Here is a 22120-nt window from a genome sequence, read left to right as displayed (position 1 = left end):
GAGGCTCGGGAGACTCAGGGGAAGCGCGGGGCCGGGGTGAGTAACAGTCCGGCCTGGTCCCTTGCAGGCAGGACTCAGTTGGGCGGTAGGGAGAGGAGGGGGGCGGCCCGCGGGGCCAGGCGGCGGCTGTTCTCACCCCCGGCCAGCGGGACTCGGGAGCAGCCGCTGCTGCAGCTCCCACTGCCGCGGGGGCAGGAAGCGGCCATGGCCGCTTCCTCCCCCGCGGCAGTGGGAGCTGCAGCAGCGGCTGCTCCCAAGTCCCGCTGCCTGGGGGGGCAACAACAGCCGCCGCCTGGCCCCGCGGGTCGCCCCCCTCCTCTCCCTACCGCCCAACTGAGTCCTGCCTGCAAGGGACCAGGCCGGACTGTTACTCACCCCGGCCCCGCGCTTCCCCTGCGTCTCCCAGGCCTCCCTCCAGCGCTTGTGGAGGGAGGGGGAATGGTGAGCCCGGGGAAGAGGCGGGGATTCGGGGAGGGAGCCAATCGGGGGAGGAGGGGGCGGAGTCGGGGCCGGGGGCGGGGGTGCGAGCACTTCCGGGCTCTAGGCTCCGGGGCATTTCCTTGTTTGTCCAGTGTCCCGACCGCATGTCGGTCGGGACGCGGGACAAACAAGGAAATATCGGGACAGTCCCGATAAAATCGGGATGTCTGGTCACCCTAGGGTACTCGGCCCCTTACAGTTTTGAGTCCGAGGGGAGACAAACTTCCTCCGGTCTTCCCCATTGCCCAAGTGTACATTTTCAAAGCTACTGCCTACATTATTGCCTAAATTGGTGCAAATTTCATTCCTCAACATGTCCTTTTCACACCGAAGGTGTCACCTTCAATATATATGTGTTCATATACTGAATTAAATAGCTTCACAGTGGGTCAGATCCTGAAGTTCTTACTTAATAAAGTCAACGGGAATAGGACTGAATAAAAACTGCATAAGGACTTGGGCCAAGTACAGTAACTCACTTAAAGTCGTTCTGGTTAACGTTGTTTCGTTGTTACGTTGCTGATCGATTAGGGCACATGCTTGTTTAAGTTGTGCAATGCTCCCTTCAAATGTCGTTTGGCAGCCGCCTGCTTTGTCCACAGCTTGTAGGAAGAGCAGCCCGTTGCAGCTAGCTAGTGGGGGCTTGTAACCAGGGTGGACCGGCAGCCCCCCTATCAGCTCCCCGCTCCCCTAAGTTCCCTGTGCAGCAGCCACCCAGCAGGCTATCAATCGGCAATTCAGCTGTCCCTCCCTCTACTGCCATGTGCTGCTCCTGCCCTCTGCTTTGGAGCTGCTCCCAGAGACTCCTGCTTGCTGTGCAGGGGGGGGAAAGGGGGATAATGTCAGGGTGTCCCCCTCCCCCCTGCTCCTGCACCCCACTTACCCCTTCCCCATATAGAGCAGGGAGGGGACACAGACGGAGAGAGACAGAGAGAGCTTGCGGCAGCAGCTGCTGTCAACTTCCTGATCCACTTAAAAAGACAATGCACTTAAGAGTGGGTCAGTGTACTTAAAGGGGCAGTGTGCATCTCTCTCTCCCACACACAAGGTGTGTGTCTGTCTCTGTCTGCTATGCTGTCTCCCCTCCATCGTGTCTGTGCTGCCTTGTGTGAGAGGCTACATTAACAACAATGTGTTAACCCTTGAGGGCTCAGCCGAGTGCTAGTTCATCATTTAGCAGCAAGGCATACCCTGGGAAATATCCCTCCCTCTTCCACCCTCTAACTTCACCACCTCAACCAAGCTTCACAATCATCATAGCTGTGAACAGTATTAAGGTGTTTGTTTAAAACGTATACTGTGCGTATATCTATACAATATATAGTTTTTTGTCTGGTGAAAAAAATTTCCCTGGAACCTAACCCCCCCCCGCCCATTTACATTAATTCTTATGGGGAAATCGGATTCACTTAACATCGTTTCGCTTAAAGTCGCATTTTTCAGGAACAGAACTACAACAGTAAGCGAGGAGTTACTGTATTCAGTGTTTCTTTTGAAAATTGATTCATCAGCTATTCTCCTACGCAGAGACACAAGCTTCACAGTCTGTAATACGAGCTTGGTAATTTGAGGTACAGTATTGCAAGGTTCTTGTTTCCAACTTTTATTTAAGTGTTGATAGAACCTCTCCCACCAAGCAACTACAAGTACAAAAAGTGCTAGAACTTAGTTAATATTAGCAAGTAAAATAGTCACTCTCCCTCAGTACACTCAAATATTTATCAATCGTGTGGTTATCATCACTTTGGTAACAACAGTGCCAACCCTATTGCTTGGGGTATTGAGCTCCTTCCCTCTTTGGCCCTTCAATTGTCCAGCACTTGTTTAATTGGAAACAGATGTCAAGAGACATAACAATACACGCTACATGTCTCTATTCGGTAATGTCAATGGGACTCCAATATTGTCCAGAGATTAATGGTCTCCTGCTGCTACATAACTACTAAGGAGTTTATTTTAAAAATATAGCCCAAATTCTCTGTTTATAGAGGGAGACCTCGATCGTTTCACTGTTCTATCCACTCCATTCACATTTCTCTTTTACCCAATGACTGATAGGGTCAATAGATTCAACAGGTTACAGGTTTGTAGTGAAATTTTCAAACATCTAAATTACTTAGGATCTCTAGTCCCATCTTCAAAAAAGTCACTTATTAGGAGCCTAAATCACGTTGCCTTTCAATCACTCAGGATCATAAGTGAATTCTGAAAATGGGATTTACATGCTTTTGAAAATTTTGCTTCATGTTTTCTAACTTCAAGTTACCTAATAAATTCAATCATACAAGAATCAATTACCTGGCACATTCCATTTGTAATAGGACTGAATTAGATATGTCGGATGGAACAGCATTCCAGATTAACAACACCGTGTCCCACCCCCTGCAGTGTGAGGGCAGGATTAGAAAGGAGTGCAGGGACACGGAAATACTGCAGTTTAGGACTACAGCACTGGGCTGGTATAGCTAGACTCCCACAGGATAATCAGAGAACTTCTGGGATAGATTGTTAAAAGTAGATTGGCAAAGAATATTATGCTGTGGAAGCTACAATCTGTTATTGGGCAACTTAACTTTGTATACCGAGTGATGGGTTCTGTGCAGGCATTTGCATCAGACTGTCCACTGCCACTGTGGGAATAGCAAAGTCTGGCCATTTTATAAAGGTTAATAAAGAGATGAAGGAGGATTTTGGGGGGGGGGGGGGGGGTGGAAACAGTTTCTGAATCAATTTAATAGAGTGGTTGGTTGGTTTTGGTTTTGAAGAAAAGCATTGGGAGGAATGGGTTTTGGAGTATTTTGCAAAGTCAAGTGGTGTGCCCAGAAATTGTCCTCAGATTGGATACAAAAATGTATCGTAAAGGATATAACGTTCCTGGAATTCTTTCCCATTTTGGTAGCAGTAATATTTGGGGAATGGAGTTTGCCAAAGGAAGAGTACATTTTTGGAGTGACAACTTGGCAGTGGTACGTTATCAATTGCCAGTCCTCTAGATCACCCAGGGTTATGAGGCCGGTAAGGGCATTTGTATTATATTGTTTAAATCTTAACATATGTTTTTCTGCCAAGCATGTGCCTGGGATTGATAATGGTATAGCTGATCATTGCCTCAATTTCAGATGAACAAATTTTGGGACCTGGCACAGGCCAACAAGGAACGAGAACGGATGGCAGTAGCACTCTGGAACCTGGCCTTATGATAGCTCTAACGGTAATTTAGAGCTCAGTAGCACCATGAAAGTTTAGGGCCTATGACAGAAGTTTTAATGATTTTGTGCAATTCCAGAGAAGGGAGAGTCTGTCAATGATATCGCTTATTCCAGAAGACCAGATATTTCAATACGTGGGGTCTCTGGCACCCCGAAGGTTGACTGCATCTATTAGGCCTTAAGTTTGCCAGTAGTATGAATGGTTATCCAGATCCTTGTCGAAGGTTCTTAGTCCTGACATTTTTAGTAGAGTGGTCTCAAGACACGTGCCCTATAGAGGATCCATGTCATCCCATCCCACTTCAAAAACTTAAAAATTTGGTGCAAGTTTTCTGTCAAATACACAGATGGAGACAGGAGGCAGCCTTGTTCAAGGTTGAATTCCTGATAGTGGTTTTTTTCAGCTTTTAAAGTCAGTGAACTAGTGCCTGGGTCAGCAAGGGATACTTCAGGAAGAGCTTTAGAGTGGAGGGATTTACAGTGAGAAGAGCAATCAGTCTTCTTAACCCTGAGGTTCTCAAAAACTGATCTGTGGGGGTGAAGGGAGGCGATAATGAGTCCATAATGGTACAGGAGAGGTCCAAGGCAAGGATTTGCCCAGTAGGGCTTGAAGGACTTATACAGCACAGAGACCCATTGAAGAGTGGCCCCTCTTTATTCATGATGATGGAAGGCCCCCTCCTCACAACATACCAATTGGTTACAGTTTTCAAAAAGGGGCTTACAAACCTTGGGCTACCAGTGCAAGAATTTGGTTCCCACTTTTTCTGGATAGGGGCTGCAACAGCTACAGCCCTGCTAAGGTGAGGGGCCAAAGTAATTCAGGCAATTGGCCGATAGCATTCAAATGCATACAGGATGTATGTGAGACCTCAGGTAGAGAATCAGGGCTAATTTTCTTGTATTTCCACTTTCAGAAGCATGCAAACTGGACAACTGAGCAGTGGGGTGGACTTTGTATACTGGGCACACAGGTGGAGCCTCCAAGGTATTGGGCAGTTAACAGCTGGGCTTACGGAGTGAGGCAGTCCTGAGCTGGCATGGAAGGAGAGGCAGGGTATGGGACTGGCTGACACTCTTTGTATACTCTTAGGCAGTCTGGGAGTGGACACTGAGTGCAAATATTGTTCACCTCAGTTAAAAAAAAAAGAGAAAAAAGGAAGGAAAGAATCTGACATTCTGGAAACCTAGAGAGGGAGGTGAGAAGGCAGCCAAGCATGTTGTCTGGATCAGCAGGGAGCCAACCCCCTCTTTCCTGTACTGTACTATTTGTTGCCAGGTACTCCCAGATATTTTAAGTGAATAAAGCTGTAGCCTAATTAAACCACAGCCATAGCCTCCTGTCCTTCCAGCATGGACAGACAATGTGCTGTTTTGGGTTGAAAGAGTGAGTTTAGGTCAATGTACATATCAATAGGCCAAGCCTGCAACCTTTACACAGGCATGAAGTCCCACTGGTCTCAATGGAACTACTCCCATAAGTAAGGACTTCTTCTGAGAGTAAATTTTGCAGGGCTGGATTACAAGACAACAACATTTGTACATCACAATGTACTGAAAAACAACTTGTCTATTTATTTATTTCCAATGTTAATATTCTGAAAGTTGTCCCTTAATACACGAGCTGCATTATGAATACTACACCCCATGTTAAAAAAAAACCTGACCTCATAGATGCAGTGCTACAACTATGAACTAAGTGATTAAACCAATCACCACCACAAAGTGGTAAATAAAGTCACTGCTGGAACTCCAAAATGCGTCTTCCTGCTGGAAGAGAATTGTGTTGAGTTTTTCTTCCCATCTGATCCCACAGCTGGAAAAGGCTCCATGACCAGCATGCAAGGTGCAGAACCTATGTGGGATGCTTTATGTATGCTGAATACAAACCTTAGGAGAAGGAACTGAGGAAGAAGGGACAGCAGTAGTGGGCAACCAACATTAGAGATTTGGAAAGGTAAGAGGCATTGTGTGCAAAGCACAGATCCATGTCATCATACACGAAATTGGAAGTTCAGCAATTTCCCAATATATGCTGGTCTTAAAAGACTGGTGAGCATAGCCTCACACTCAAAGTTTACAAGTTCACCAGGACTCTTCAGTGGAATTATGCTCTTCTCCCCAATTCAAGTGCCTGATATTTATTTTACAGTTCTTCCCAATTCAGTTGGGGAGTACTAGCCATAATATTGTTGGTGGGTTTTTTTTAAAATGCCCCTGAATACTTTTCAGCCACATTGTAAAATGTTTGTATCTTTATGAGGTCACCTTCTCTTCTTCAGTACTTTGACCAAAAGCGCTGACTGTCACCATACAGCAGACACAGGGCATTATTCCCCATATATGGAAGATATTGTTCTAATACTTAATATCAAAACACCAGGTTCTATGCCTTCCAGATTTAAACATCAAAAAAAAGTTTACTGACACCTGTGGAGTATTTTCTTGTTGTTTACAACCCAGGCACATGCACACGCATACACACCTTTAGATGCTTAAGTGCTTGTTCTGCAACCAGCTCTTCCTTCTTGTTCCATTCAACAGCATTCATTATACAGGTCCAAAGGAGTCCAATCACTGCAGGCTCTGGCAGATCATTTCTCTTCATTTCCTCTTTTACATAAAGCACTACCTGGTGGAAGAAAGAAACTTCCCACAATAGTTTGTACAGTTAGTGTATTTATAGTTCAGAATTTTATCTAAGGTATGGATTATAACAGACAACAAAAGTGGAATTAACTGCAATCATGTATGGAATGTTTTTTCCTTAAAACGTCCTACAGAGTAAAACTGTTCATTTTTCCAAGTCTTTATGTACAATGTAAAACTAAAATAATTCTAGCACCAGTCTTGACGACACAGATGCCCTGTGATTATGTTTTTGTGCAGAATTAAATAAGGAGTAAATTAAATAATTCTAAGATGGCTAGAGGAAGCCTGTGGGTCTATATGCATATTTCCCTATAGTCACTGTTCGTTTAAGTCTTTGCCTAATTGGGTAACAGTATGAATATAAAAAATAAAAAAACCTCTCCCCACCTCTTTAATTGGGCATTCCTGAGACAGACGTTCCTGTAGTTCTTTTTGAAGTTCTTTACGAGTCCCCAGTGACTGCTGGACTCGGAGGAAATCTGAGAGCTCTTTTAGCCCTGCATCCGTGAAGTACTTAGCAAAATGCTCCACGTTCTGCCGATTGGCTGGAAATAGTTCCTAGAAGGCAGAGAATGCTTCTCTGTTAAATAAACTACCAAGAATGCTTATGGTGAGGAAGGAGAACTGGTTAAAAATTAACATAGGGACCTCAAATTGAAGATGAAAAAACGTAACTGGCAATGGACTTAAAAGAAAATTAATGTTTGCATTTTCAGTGGAGAAACCACATTAATTTTTATATTGGCTTATTTTAGAGATGGTTAGAGAGAGAACACTATAACTCTTAAGGTTATATACAAAGAAAAGACAAGTAATTTACAAATTAATATTAAAGTCTGCATATTCATAAAAAAACCTTGAGTTTAAGATAACATTTCAAAACAAAATTATCAGAGACATTATACAGAATGAGAAAGAAGCTCTCTTCCTCCCCCCACCCCACCCAGTTCCAGAAGCCTTGTGTACTAGTGAGCACAAATGTAGACCATAAAGCCATCATGCTAAGATCAGTGACCATGACCACAAAGCATTTCTACATATTTACATTTTGAGAGAATATATCAGTGTGTTATTTACCATACACTGCACAAAGGCAAATAGGAATATTTCTGAGAGCCATCCAACAAATAGGGAAAATTACTGCATTTAATAGACAGCACACCATTAAAATAACTCATTCACAGGGGTGGCATCATTCAGCCCATATAATTCACAGCAATAGCAGACCTGTGAATTATGAGACTCGAACTATGAAAAAAACCAGTTGGCAACTTCTAAGTCTGCTACTACAACTAACACCTCATCTTGTCAGGGACACGATGGCAGTTATTTACACACCAGTTCCCAGTGTCTGAAAGAATGATTCATGATTTGGAAAACAGGCCTTATAACAGACACTAAAGGAGCACACTCTATTTACTTATCTATCTTGATCTACAAGTACCTACACAGGAGATATCATTTGATACTGAAGCCTTTTAATCTAGCAGACAATAGCATTATACATTGCAGTGGCTAAAAGCTGAAGATAGCAATGTTCAAACTGGAAATAATACAGAAAAATTTTATTTTATTTTTTAATCATGTCGGTAATTATTTATTGGAACAGATTTCCAAGATATATGGTACATTTTTTCAATCATTTGGACTTTTTTAAATCAAGATTTGCGGTCTTTACAGAAAGATATGCTCTAGTTTAGTTGCATATTGGGCTAGAAGCAGTGATTACTGGGTGAAACTCTCTGGTCTGTGTTATGCAGAAAGTCAGATTTATAATCCATCTTTATAATCTAGGAGTCTTCAGGCACATGCAAGAAGAGACCTGCACATTAGACAGCAAGAATCTACTATTTCTTCCCAGGAACCCACAATTCTCAACACTTCAGGCTGTTGCTATGATCCAAGAATTATATGCATGAACCGCAAGGCCATTGGCCTGACCACACACTGCTCCTAGTGGTTCTGCAGCTATCATTGTAGAACCACTGACTCTACCAAAATGCTTAGTCTTGTATTCATTTTCTGATGATATCCCAACACTATTTCACAAATTTTATTTTAAATTATAGAGCAATAATTCATTTTCAAGAGTATAATAATTTCATAAACCACTGTTGCTTCACTCATGGTTTTGTGCAACTACCAAACTACGTCAATAAAATAAAAGCCCCAAATACATACTTGTTATTTACACTCTGTTACCAGAGTTTCAGTGGACAGTAACAAATAAAAGTTAATTAGTTCTCTGGCTTCTTAAACTATATTCTTCAGTCTTCCAGAGGCTTTCTGACATGGAAAAACAAAAGTGGATTGGAAAAAAATTACAGGACCTGATGCTTTAACAATGATGCAGGGACAGTAGCTTTAACATTATTGATGTGATTCAAAATATGTCATTTTTTGGGGGGGGAGCATTAGTGGGAATTAACATTTATGACAAAGTAGCATCTGCCTTATATATCCTCCTCTTCCTAAAACAAACAACAAAAACTCCCAGAAAATACATGGTACTTACTAGCAATCGCTTGTCTAAACTGGCTTTTCTTAAAGAGGAGGTAACTGAATTGGCATCTTTTTCTGCCATCCATGATTTGAAAAGCTTTACAGCAAAAGATGCCGCAATTCCTATTTAAGAAAATAAAGTAAACAAGAACACACACTTCAGCAACTTTTTGAATGAATTAGCAATGCTTAAGAGATTTAACAAACTAGGTAGAAAGCAAGATTATGTGTTCTGTGGATTCTTTGTCAAAGATAATAAGCATTTACAGTTTGTGTTTAGATTATTTTTATTTTAAATGCAATCTTATTTTTCTGAATTACTCTGCAAAGTTCACAAGTACTTTTAAACATGCTGTTTTTCTATCTGCATTGGGCCATTCAGATTTCCCCCATTGTTTTTCTTGGAATTGGTCTTGTTTTCATTTATAGAATATGTCAATGATTAAAAAAAAACAAATTAATTTTGACAGATTTAGATAGAGAATCAGTTTAAGTAGAAGGATACTTCACTGTCTAAATAATTTGAAATAAATTAAAATATGCACTGGAGGAAACCTGATGAAAACCCTCCAGAGTTATACAGTAGTGCTTTATTATCATAAACGAAACAACACTACTTGCTTTGTACATCGTTTAGCTTAGTGTAAGGAAAAAATATAGAGTATGTATTATTTTTTCTTCTGTGTTCCTGCATCTAGAATCACCATGGGATTGTAGCTATTCAAAACACTTATGTAATATCTTAAAGTAGGAGTGCATTCGCTTTGAAATTGCATAGGTTTTTTACAGGTAACTTTAATGGCCTTTTTTTGTTCTGTGTTTGCACAATGCCTAGCACAATGGGGTTCTGGTCCATGACTGCAGATCCTGGGTGCTAACATCATAAAAACAAACAACAGCTGCCCCACCCTGTTCCCAGGTATTCATCATCTTCTCCCTCACCTCAAAATCATCTGGTTTTAAAATGAAAATAGGACATAGCTAGGTAGGAAGCGAGCATGACGTAGTTGTTCTTTGCTAATTTACAGATGCTCACTTTCTCTCTTTTCATTTGTAGCGAATCATAAACTATCTTCTGAAAAGATTATTCCCTGAACATCCCCAAAGAGAAAAACAACATGCATGATTTTCAATGACATTGCTATGGCAGTTTTTCCAATCTTGCTTAGTGGAATGTTGGCTGTGGGGCATGAGCACGAGACAAGAGCTAAATGGAACTGCAAATGCTCAACATCTCTCAGCATCAGGCCTAAAACTTTACACTTTGCATTTTACTTTTATATTTGTGTGTCAAGTTCAAACTGACATGAAGCAAAAATACAGTTACATAGCCTCTGACTATTCAGCAGTGAGAAAGAGTGTGTTTGACTAACACAAGATTTAAAGAACAATGCATGCCTATGATTATGTATCTGCAAAATAGTTCATTTTTAACCACAGCTCACTCTACCAAAGTTTAAAAAAATGATGCATTCCAAATCTATAACTGAATTTGTATAAAAGACAACGCAAGTCATTTATAGTTAGAATTCATTATACACAGTCTATAACAGAGGTTGGCAAACTACGGCCCGCGGGACCATCCTGCCCTGGCCCAGGAGGCTAGCCCCCGGCCCTTCCCCCGCTGCCCTCCCATCCCCCGCAGGCTCAGCTCGCTCGCTCCGCTGCCGGCACAATGCTCTGGGCGGCGGGGCTGTGAGATTCTGGGGCAGTGCAGCTGCAGAGCCCAGCCTGACCCGGTCTCTGTGCTGCGTGGTGGCGGTGGTGGCTGTAGCGCCGCCAGCCACCAGTGCTCCAGGCAGCACGGTAAGGGTGCAGGGGGGTTGGATAGAGGGCAGGGGAGTTCGGGATGGTGGTGTGGATAGGGGTCGGAGTGGTCGGGGGGAAACAGGGGGTTGATTGGAGGCAGGGATCCCAGGGGGGCAGCCAGGAAGGAGTGGGGGTTGGATGGCACGGCAGGGGGCAGTCAGGGGCAGGGGTTCTGGGGGAAGTCAGAGGAAAGGGAGAAGGGGTGGTTGGATGGGGCAGGGGTCCCTGGGGAGCCATCTGGAATAAGAGGAGAGGTTGGATGGGGCAGCAGGGATCTGGGGGCGGTCAGGGGACAGGGAGCGGGGGGGGTGAGGATGGGGTTGGGGTCCGGGGGGGCGGCAGATAGGAGGTGGGGGCCGGTCCACGACCCCCTCCCCAACCGGCCCTCCATACAAATTTATGAAACCTGATGCAGCCCTCAGGCCAAAAAGTTTGCCTGCCCCTGGTCTATATACATACCACTCGCTATACAATACAACATTCTAGTAAACTCAGGTGAGGGAAACATTCCACTTTGTTACCATAAGGACTTTTCATACAGCAATGCCTTTTGGCATAGCTATTGCTTTAAACACATCTTTTCTACTGAAAGTCTGATACCTCACAACAGCTACTTGGGCCACATGATACCTCATTGTATGGAACAGATCAATAGTGTGCAACAGCAAAAGGCTGACTGGCTGCAAAAAGCAACAGAAAAAACATGGAAGTTTTTGGGCAACTATATGCCAAGAACCAAAAGCACTAGGAATAAGTAAGGAGCTGTCAAAAGTTTAAAACGCCTAAGAATATGGGTTCATAATGTAAGGTTTTTTTATCTGGATTTACGCAGGGCATAAAAATTGTATCCTTCAACATTAATTTGAAATTCAGCCTTTGTAGTTCAAGGTAAAAATAAATCCCAAGCTTTTATGTTTCCAGATGCCTCTTGTGTTCCTGTAACTAAAACAGGCTGTCATTTAAAAGCACTACAGGCCATTACTCTAAAACATAGATTAGTATCATAGAATCATAGAATATCAGAGTTGGAAGGGACCTCAAGAGGTCATCTAGTCCAACCCCCTGCTCAAAGCAGGACCAATTCCCAGCTAAATCATCCCAGCCAGGGCTTTGTCAAGCCGGGCCTTAAAAACCTCCAAGGAAGGAGACTCCACCACCTCCCTAGGTAACGCATTCCAGTGTTTCACCACCCTCCTAGTGAAATAGTTTTTCCTGATATCCAACCTGGACCTCCCCCACCGCAACTTGAGACCATTGCTCCTTGTTCTGTCATCTGCCACCACTGAGAACAGCCGAGCTCCATCCTCTTTGGAACCCCCCTTCAGGTAGTTGAAGGCTGCTATCAAATCCCCCCTCATTCTTCTCTTCTGGAGACTAAACAATCCCAGTTCTCTCAGCCTCTCCTCATAAGTCATGTGCTCCAGACCCCTAATCATTTTTGTTGCCCTCCGCTGGACTCTTTCCAATTTTTCCACATCCTTCTTGTAGTGTGGGGCCCAAAACTGGACACAGTATTCCAGATGAGGCCTCACCAAAGTCGAATAAAGGGGAACGATCACGTTCCTCGATCTGCTGGCAATGCCCCTACTTATACAGCCCAAAATGCCGTTAGCCTTCTTGGCAACAAGAGCACACTGTTGACTCATATCCAGCTTCTCGTCCACTGTGACCCCTAGGTCCTTTTCAGCAGAACTGCTACCTAGCCATTCGGTCCCTAGTCTGTAGCAGTGCATGGGATTCTTCCGTCCTAAGTGCAGGACTCTGCACTTGTCCTTGTTGAACCTCATCAGGTTTTTTTCTGCCCAATCCTCTAATTTGTCTAGGTCCCTCTGTATCCGATCCCTACCCTCTAGTGTATCTACCACGCCTCCTAGTTTAGTGTCATCTGCAAACTTGCTGAGAGTGCAGTCCACACCATCCTCCAGATCATTAATAAAGATATTAAACAAAACCGGCCCCAGGACCGACCCTTGGGGCACTCCACTTGAAACCGGCTGCCAACTAGACATGGAGCCATTGATCACTACCCGTTGAGCCCGACGATCTAGCCAGCTTTCTATCCACCTTACAGTCCATTCATCCAGCCCATACTTCTTTAACTTGGTGGCAAGAATACTGTGGGAGACAGTATCAAAAGCTTTGCTAAAGTCAAGAAATAACACATCCACTGCTTTCCCCTCATCCACAGAGCCAGTTATCTCATCATAGAAGGCAATTAGGTTAGTCAGGCACGACTTCCCCTTCGTGAATCCATGCTGACTGTTCCTGATCACTTTCCTTTCCTCTAAATGTTTCATAATTGATTCCTTGAGGACCTGCTCCATAATTTTTCCAGGGACTGAGGTGAGGCTGACTGGCCTGTAGTTCCCCGGATCCTCCTTCTTCCCTTTTTTAAAGATGGGCACTACATTAGCCTTTTTCCAGTCATCTGGGACCTCCCCCGATCGCCATGAGTTTTCAAAAATAATGGCTAATGGCTCTGCAATCTCACCCGCCAACTCCTTTAGCACCCTCGGATGCAGCGCATCCGGCCCCATGGACTTGTGCACGTCCAGTTTTTCTAAATAGTCCCGAACCACTTCTTTCTCCACAGAGGGCTGGTCACCTTCTCCCCATGCTGTACTGCCCAGTGCAGCAATCTGGGAGCTGACCTTGTGCGTGAAGACAGAGGCAAAAAAATCATTGAGTACATTAGCTTTTTCCACATCCTCGGTCACTAGGTTGCCTCCCTCATTCAGTAAGGGGCCCACACTTTCCTTGATTTTCTTCTTGTTGCTAACATACCTGAAGAAACCCTTCTTGTTACTCTTAACATCTCTTGCTAACTGCAACTCCAAGTGTGATTTGGCCTTCCTGATTTCACTCCTGCACGCCTGAGCAATATTTTTATACTCCTCCCTGGTCATTTGTCCAATCTTCCACTTCTTATAAGCCTCTTTTTTGCGTTTAAGATCAGCAAGGATTTCACTGTTTAGCCAAGCTGGTCGCCTGCCATATTTACTATTCTTTCTACACATCGGGATGGTTTGTTCCTGCAACCTCAATAAGGATTCTTTAAAATACTTTTTAAAGTGCTTTTGTTTGAATTTTCTCCTAGATTTATTCCCATTGTGAAAGTTGTGGGTGATGGCAGAGCAGGGCTGCAGCTGTGGCCTTTCTTTCTGTGGCATTTAGAAAACAAATGTGATGAGGGTTAGCATGCTGTAAAGGAGAACATGTTCCACTCAGAGCTGCTTTGAACAGTTGCAATACATTGCAGTGAACACTGATTCATTCCAAAAAATACTTTTGTAAAAAAAAAAAAAAAAAAAGGTACAACATTGCTAATACGTGTATGAGTTATGATGGGAAACCCATATTCACAGAGAAACAAATGTGGGGGAAAAAAAAGCATCTGGAAAAATATTAAGTCTCCAAAGCAGAAGAATGCACCATAAGATTGAAAGACCAGTTATTTACCCTACATTGGCTGTGGTTCTCCAAGGTGATGTAACACTATGGATCCCATTGTAGGTGCATGAGAGTTCAGATTTTTTTTTAATAGGAGTGTCCACCGGGGTCACATATGTGCACTGTACCTCTTTGTGCTCCCATGCAAGGAAATAAAGGGCAGAGTGGCCGTGACCTTCCTTCATATATCAAAGACTTTGTTTGCTGAGGAATCAAAGTGGGGATGGCGGGCAGGTCTGGGAATCCACACTAACACCACTTTGAAGAACGCCATTACTACAGGGTAACTGTTCTTTCTTCTTCGAGTATGGGTCTGTGTTGATCCACTCAGGATGGTGGGAAATGAGGAATTTCAGCTGTATCTAACAGTGATTGAAGTATTGCTCTCCTAAAGTTGGCCTTATAGCTAAGTCCAAGGCATAGCATTTGAGAAAGGTCAGTGGGCTGCTCCATGTTGCAGCCTTTATGTTTTATGGTAAAGGTACACCAACCAGATGGTAACACAGCGAGATGTATTGGGTTACAGAGAGTGCCCTTAATAGAGATGAACAAAAGGTTGGCCTGTTTTAAATGCAATAAGTAGCCAAGGATCTTGGTATTGGGGCCTGGACAGGGTCCTGACCATGTTGGACTGTCCTTATTGAGAACCTTTTCTATTTACAAAGTTTTTCAGGTAGATGTTTTTCTCTGTGTATCAGGATTTCCTTGACCTATAGGGAGCAGTCCCTGTCCATGGTACTCAGCCAGCCAACAGCCATGCTACCAAATGCGGTGACTATGGGTCTGGGTGGAGCATCTGGCCATGGGGCTGAGAGATCAGGTCTGGACAGTCTGGGAGCTGGATCCAGGACTGATGGTCATCTGTAATAGGTACATCAGCCAAAACAAGCTAAAAGAATAACCTTTCAATCTTTGAAATCACTCTGGGTATCAAGGGAATCAGAGACAGGCATAGAGCAGGCCTCCCTTACACTTCATCTGGCAATAATCCTACAGTTAGACACCATCTGGAGCAAAAGTTCTCACACTTGGCATTGTCTCTGGTAACAAACAAGTATTATGGAGGTTCCCTAATGACAGAATATCTGCAGGGACCATTCATGATTTGTCATGGGTTACCTGCTCAGGAAGTCTGCTGTCTGATGCAGACTGCCAGGTGAGCTGCACCTCCATAGACTTGTGAGCCCTTGAGGAGAAGGATTTGCATACCAAGCACCTATCTACCAGGGATGTCTCTCTCCCCCAGACAGAACAGGCAACAATTATGCTCATCAATCAGGGGGATGAGTCAGTCACAGGTCAGGCAGGGTTTAAACCCTGAGGGTTTAGAGCAGTGGTCCCCAGGCTTTTTAATGTCATGAGCCCACCCTTACTCATAATGGACTTTGTCCACGTCCCCCCGGGAGCTCTGGCCAGGAGTGGGGCCAGAGCCCCGGCCAGGGTGGAGCCGGGAGTGGAGCTGCAGCGGGAGTCATCTGGGTCTGGAGCTGTGGCCAAGGGTTGAGGCTGGAGCTGTGGCTGGGGAGTGCTGGGGGCAGAGCGGAGCTGGGTGGTGCTTCCTCCTCCTCCCCCCACCTCCTGAGGACTGGCCTGGGCCCCACTGTGCCCCCTCAAATGTTCCTCCATGCCTTCTTAAGAGGGGCACACCCCACAGATTGGGAACCACTTGTTTAGAGTCTGCCATGATGGTTGGCATGAGGTGTCTCACCCTGCTGTGCAGGGCTAGCTTTTCTTTTTTGGGGGGGAGGGGGAGGGATTATTAATGTATGTTATTTGCAGTGTAGTTGTTGCTGTGATGGTCCCAGGATATCAGAGACCCCAACTGTTCACCTGAAGAAGAGCTCAGTGGAGTTCAAAAGTTTGTCTCTTTCACCAACAGAAGTTAGCACATTAAAAAGATATTACTTCACCCATCTTGTCTCGAATATTAACGTATGTGCTACAAAATGCATTTCTCCCCAAACCTATTAAAGCTAAAATCAGAAAAAAAAACCATTAAAAATAAAAAGCACGCCACACAAAACAGTTACCTTCTTTGACAATGTTGTCAGTGAAAAGGCTTGTCAATATGACGGCAGGAAGTGTTCCATTGGCTAACAGGATCCCAGTGAGCATTGCCAGCTTTGTCTGCTCTGTTTCAGAAAAGGCTTTAAGGAACAACAGGAGCTGTGGATCAGACCAGACAAACAGGTATATCTGAGCCATTATACAGTTACCACAGAGAAAGACAATGTGTCATAAAGAATATTAAAGGTCAGATTATGAACCCCTTACTTCTCAAAGAGTCCCATTGAAGTCAATGGGAATGCTAGTGGAGTGAAGTGCTACTCACCAGAACCATAACAGAATCTGACCTGAAGAGTTTAGCACCAGACATTGCCACACTTACAGGAAATGCAATTACAACAGATTCTCTCAGCTGAAATTCAAAATAATTTCTTAATTTAAGCAATACTGATATTCTTGATAAAGCTGACAAAGGGGTGTGGGCTCTGGGAGGGAGTTTGGGTGTGGGAAGGGGTGCAAACTCTGGGAGGGAGTTTGGGTGTGGTGTGCAGGCTCTGGACTGGGGCAGGTGGTTGGGGTACGGGAGGGGGTGAGGGGTGTGGGCTCCGGATGGGCAACACTTCCCTTGGGTGGCTCCCGAAAGCGACCGGCACATCTGTCTGGCAGCAGCTCCTAGGCGGGGCGACCAGGGGGTCCCTGCACACTGCCCCTGCCCCCAGGGGTCCGCAGATCCTAGTTTGAGAAACGCTGCCATAGATCATCTCACTGAAGAATATAAAATCACTCACAGGGTAAGGCACTACCTCACTTGAGTAAGAGTGACAGATCTGTCCTTCAGCGTTTAAAGTCAAGGATGGTTTCTCATTAAGGACCTGATCCATAGACCATTGAAGTCAATGCGATGCTTTTAGCAGAGTCTTTCTATTGACTTCATTTGGCTAATCAGAGTCTTTCCACTGATGACTTCAGTGGGATTTGGATCAGGCCCTACAGTTGCAATTCCTTTACCAACTCATCAAAAGTATCAAGCATGCTAAGAGAACACAGAAATATGAGAGCTTCCAGTTCTCCCTATGGAGACTGGGGGCAGGAAATGCAATTACAACAGATTCTCTCTCAGCTGAAATTCAAAATAATTTCTTAACTTAAGCAATACTGATATTCTTGATAAAGCTGACAAAGGAAATGCAGGAATGTAAGCTGCTGCTGAGATCTCATCATTCCCAGTACTAATTACAGTAAGGCAGCAAATTGGTTTGAGAAGAAAATAAAAGCTTCCCTGCTGTGTGAAGCAAAAGAAGTTTTGACCTGTTCAGAGAAAATACAGTCAAGTTTACATCTCTTGGGTCTCTAAAAATTACTGTTTATTATCAGCTGGTTTCAGATATGCAACTACAAACCCTTTGCGCAACCTGGAGTCCAAGTACTGTATAAACCTATGTGGGTGTTGCATTTACTTTTAATTTCCTTTAACGTACCTCCCCATTTTATATATGAATATTTTTCATTTTAACTTTACTATGCAGTTTATCATCTCCCATTCTTACCAGAACAAAGCTGTGCAAAATAACTTCTTCCCAGGGCAAAACATGTCATTTTTGTTAAATCAGACAGGTGGGGGGGGGGGAGGAGGGGAAGGAGTGGCTAAAAACAGTTCCTACCAATGGAAAACTCACTTCCTGCCAAATATAGATTCCATCAGAAGCAAGTTCATTCAGCAGGAGAAAAAACAAGAATTTAGGATATCACTATCGATTTATAAAATACTGGCATTTCTATAACTCTGCTTCATCTCCAGCTACCAACCCTTGACCCTACTCCTTACCGCTGTCATGGCCCTTTCTCCCCCACCTTTCTCCCCCATCTATACAGTACATGCAGTCTGTGGAAATAGCCACTGAAGTGATAAAGAGCAGCCCACACTAACATGCACATTTTCTTATCCTATCTTCAAATCAGGGGCATTACCTCTTAAATGTATCTGATATCCATGTGACTAAGACAGAATATCAAGTGTGCTCCTGTACCTTCCTGCTGACAATAAATTCATTGTCACCCTCGCCAAGAAGTTTCCTATTAAATATAAGCTGTCTGAATATAGTGACATTTTAAAATTCAAGATCACTCGTAAAATACGGTTTTTAAAAAGACATCATGTCTTGCAAATAACTCTGCTGTGTATTTGTAAGCTCAAAAATGAAGCTCTTTTCATTCACACTGTAGTGATTATGTAATATAGCTTTAAATTATAGTTTGCACAGGCCCTAAATGCTTCAACCAAAGGAAATCCATCATCTGGTTTTTTAGTGGGCATCTGCCAATTGCTTGCACCACGCTATTTTAGCTTAAAAGAAATATGAATTGAAAACAAAATCTCAAGTGTAATTTTATTCTTTCTGCCAAATTGTGACTCAAACAGAAAACATAAGAAAATCTGGGATGAAGAGGTCTAGAAGATTTATAAATATATGGGTGAGAAAATACTTGGCTATGCTGTTTTTTCCAAAGAAGGTGCAGTCTGATTCCAGCTTAACACGGCAGCTAACTGGTTAGCAGGAAAAGTTATTTAAAGAACATTATCAAAACCAACAGATCCAGGTCAGGGAAAAATGGGATTTATATTTTATAGTACCGATCTAAAATGTGCATTTTAATTGCCTTTGTTTAATCTACTGTAACTGTGAATTATGATTAATAGCCACAGGAACACTGACATCCAGGAGACCTATTAATATTCTTTATATAGAGCTCAAACTGTTCAGACTATAAGCACGCAGGGAAATGCCAATGGTAAAATAATGGCCAGGGTCAAAACTCTCAGGAGCCAGAACATTTAGTGTGAAAGCTGAAATCTATTTTTAAAATATTCCAATGTAATGCCAGTACAAATTATTTGACTGATGACCTAAGTCTTCTTTATCCAAGCCTATAAATGTGCTACCTGAAACGTGACCTGGAGACAGTGAAAGTAATTCAGACCTTCCAGTTTGAGACTGCCAGCAAAGTTGTTAGTAAGAGGGCAGCATCTTTAGTTTCCCCCTACAGTTATTTGCTTTTCCTGATACATCACCCATCTCTTTGGTCCCCATTTTGGCAAATAAATAAGAAGGATTACGTACACCCATTGGTAGCCAAATTGAGTGCATTCACTATTTTAGCACTTCAAACCAGTATTAATTTTTGACCATCCTACTCTTGATGTGCCACTTGCATTGTTGTGTATGTGACCCATAAAAATCCCTGGGACAAATTCAATGATGTTGCACCCATTCACATCAGGTCTGAATTCTGGGCAAAACGCTGCTATTTTTAAAGCCACTACTACTGGCAGCAGAGTTCTACACTCCTATAGGCTGCACAGAGAGGGAGATTATAAAGAGAGCAGAAACATCTTCAACTACCAAAGCACTAATAATAATAGGAACACATTGGTATTATTCAGAAACACTTTTTCACAAACATATGAAAAATGACACAGGGAAAAAACCTTTATTACATCTCTTTCCATAGGAAAAAAAATCACATAGAATGGTATTAAAAAACTACACCATTAACATTTATCAATCCTTCTGAATTTCCGAAATCTACAAATTGAACTTTAGCATTTCTTTAAAGGTTATTGAAAGATCTGAAGTCACATAATAGTGTTTAAGGTGTTTCCTGTTTCTTCTCAGACCCAACCCCCAACCAAAATTGCTTCTTACAAAAGGTCTTTTGGGACAGGTTCTAATTAAAAAGTTCTTTAAGTTTATTACATTTCAATATAATATTTTTGGGGCAGGGACCTTGCCTTCCTGCCTGCAAATGTCTAATATACTGTTGATGCTATAAGAATATTTGAACTAATAAAGTTTAAAAAAGATAGCTCTGAGAAGCTTATGTACAGGATCATTTTCTTAGTTCCAGGGTATTATTATGCAATCCTCATTTAGTTGCAAAATGCAGCCTTAATTAAGTATTAAGGGAAAACTTCAAAATCTGTAATTAACCCACTTAGGAACAATTAAAAAACCAAGATATTCAGATCTAAGCTATTACAGATTTTCATTGCGGATTACTTTAAGAGCTCTTCCTTTACTAACACTGTTACTAATCTCTGTTGGGGAGTCACAAAATGCCCAAGTTATTTCAGAATAGTTCTGAACCTCCCACTGGGTTCTAAGTGGTTTATAACCTACTGATAGCATCACTTGTCTATTACTGCATTTGGTTCTGAATGCAAATTGGTTCCCAATATGAAAATAAGAAGTATGACTGACTCCAGTACTATATTCGTAGCATATCTAAAACTCCTATTTATTTCAGTGGGAGTTTTAAGTGCATAATGGACCCAGGATCAGATCTATTGTGCTGTGTTACAAGACATTTTAAATTTTAATTTGTTTTTTTTAAACCTAAAGTGAAGTTCTGTGCAGTACAAGATATCCACACATATCCTATGTAAACAAAAAGGTATATGGACTTCTCTTGTAATCTGGAAAAGCACAAAGGCTGAGAAGACTAAATGCCTCCATCCACCTACAAAGTGCAGTTATTTCTGAATAACCCCACTTCTTGAAATGTGTTATTGCTTTAAAATTCACAGAATTGTTTTAAAAATACTTGTCAGCATTGCAAAATAAAGCACTTTACATATCCACAGAGAAGCACAGCAAGCTTCCTACAATATCCCATGATTGTGTCAGTTCTGTTCTGCACAGCATCTTATGCCTAATCCATATTTGATCGCTCAGCAAGCCATCTTTCTGGTATCCTTCTACATAGTTTCAAGCAATTACTTTCATTAGGGAAAAAGGAAAAATGACCAAAGTTGCTTGTACCATATCTCACTACTTGCACATACTCCTGTACGCCTCATTAACATTTACCTGTGCAAGTACAAAAATCTACACATCTGCCCTTAAGCATGATGTTTATAATGGAGAAAAATATATGTCCTTAGCCTTGAAAAAAGTTATGTAAGATAGCCAGCAAGTAGAATGCTGCAAGGCTGAACCATTTATATATATATCTTTGATTATGCTTTACTGATAGATACAAGAACATCAGGCTAACGCATGTACATGTATATGGGGCTAATCCTGTTTGTTTTATACAGGAGTTGTCCCGCTGACTTCAATAGGAATCCCTACATGAGTAAAATGAGCAGGATTTGGCCCCGAGTGCTTTCCTAGGATTCCTCAGATTCCTAGGCATTACCTTAACTGTAGTAAGTTAACTTAGGCTTATACCACAACTTCAACAACCATCACCTGTCCATTAAACTCTCTATGGAACACTCCCACACTACCATCAACTTCCTGGACGCCATGATCAGCTTCAGTAATGGAACCCTACAGACAACTATACACAAGAAACCCATGGATCACCACAACTACCTTCATAGATCTAGTAACTACCCCAACACACAAAGAAATCTGTTATCTACAGCCGGGCCCTCAGATACCACATAATATGCTCCGAAGAGGAAGTCTGGGATATACACTTTAAAACACTTAGAACCACCTTCACCAAACAAGGACACTCCGCCAGAGAAGTAGATCACATCATGGAATAGGCCATCCAAATACCCAGAGAGAACCTACTTCAATACGGAAATAAAACCCTCTGACTGCACACCCTTAGTTATCTACCATCCCACACTGGAACCCATACAGGGTATCATCAAACAACTACAACCCGTACTTGATGGGGACCCTATCCCGAAAGAAATATTTCTTGAACCCCTCTTCTGGCCTTTAAACAACTTCCCACCTCTCCAAGCTCATCAGAAGCAAGCTCCCCACAGACTAGGACACACTAACTCGAAGCAGTGCCAGACCTGCCAGAACAACAGATGCAAAACTTGCAGACATATCTTCAATGCTACAATGATCAATACCTCTCACCTTTCAAGATCTATGGGTCCTACACATGCCTATCACAACATGGTGTACCTCATACAGTGCACTAAATGCCCGAACAACTATGATAAAACAATAATAAAATGATAAAAGACAAAAAACACCACA

At 42.8% G+C, this 22120-nt stretch overlaps 1 protein-coding gene across 14 annotated transcripts in view; it reads right to left on the bottom strand.

Moving 5' to 3' along the window:
* Positions 1-22120, bottom strand: part of BZW2 (basic leucine zipper and W2 domains 2) — an 88673-nt gene that overhangs the window by 19674 nt on the left and 46879 nt on the right. For 12 of the 14 annotated variants that reach the window (XM_065583194.1, XM_005306653.5, XM_065583190.1 and 9 more), the window contains 4 exons: positions 16133-16268; positions 8857-8966; positions 6729-6899; positions 6175-6321 (listed from right to left, as the gene is read on the bottom strand). In XM_065583194.1, coding sequence (XP_065439266.1) covers positions 6175-6321; positions 6729-6899; positions 8857-8966; positions 16133-16268 — 564 coding nt within the window. The remainder of the gene's footprint in view (positions 1-6174; positions 6322-6728; positions 6900-8856; positions 8967-16132; positions 16269-22120) is intronic. The other 2 variants (XM_065583193.1, XM_005306656.5) reach the window with 1 other exon arrangement.

Source organism: Chrysemys picta, chromosome 2 (assembly GCF_011386835.1).
Source record: "Chrysemys picta bellii isolate R12L10 chromosome 2, ASM1138683v2, whole genome shotgun sequence".
NCBI lineage: Eukaryota > Metazoa > Chordata > Testudines > Emydidae > Chrysemys > Chrysemys picta.
This window is presented reverse-complemented; position numbering and strand designations above follow the sequence as displayed.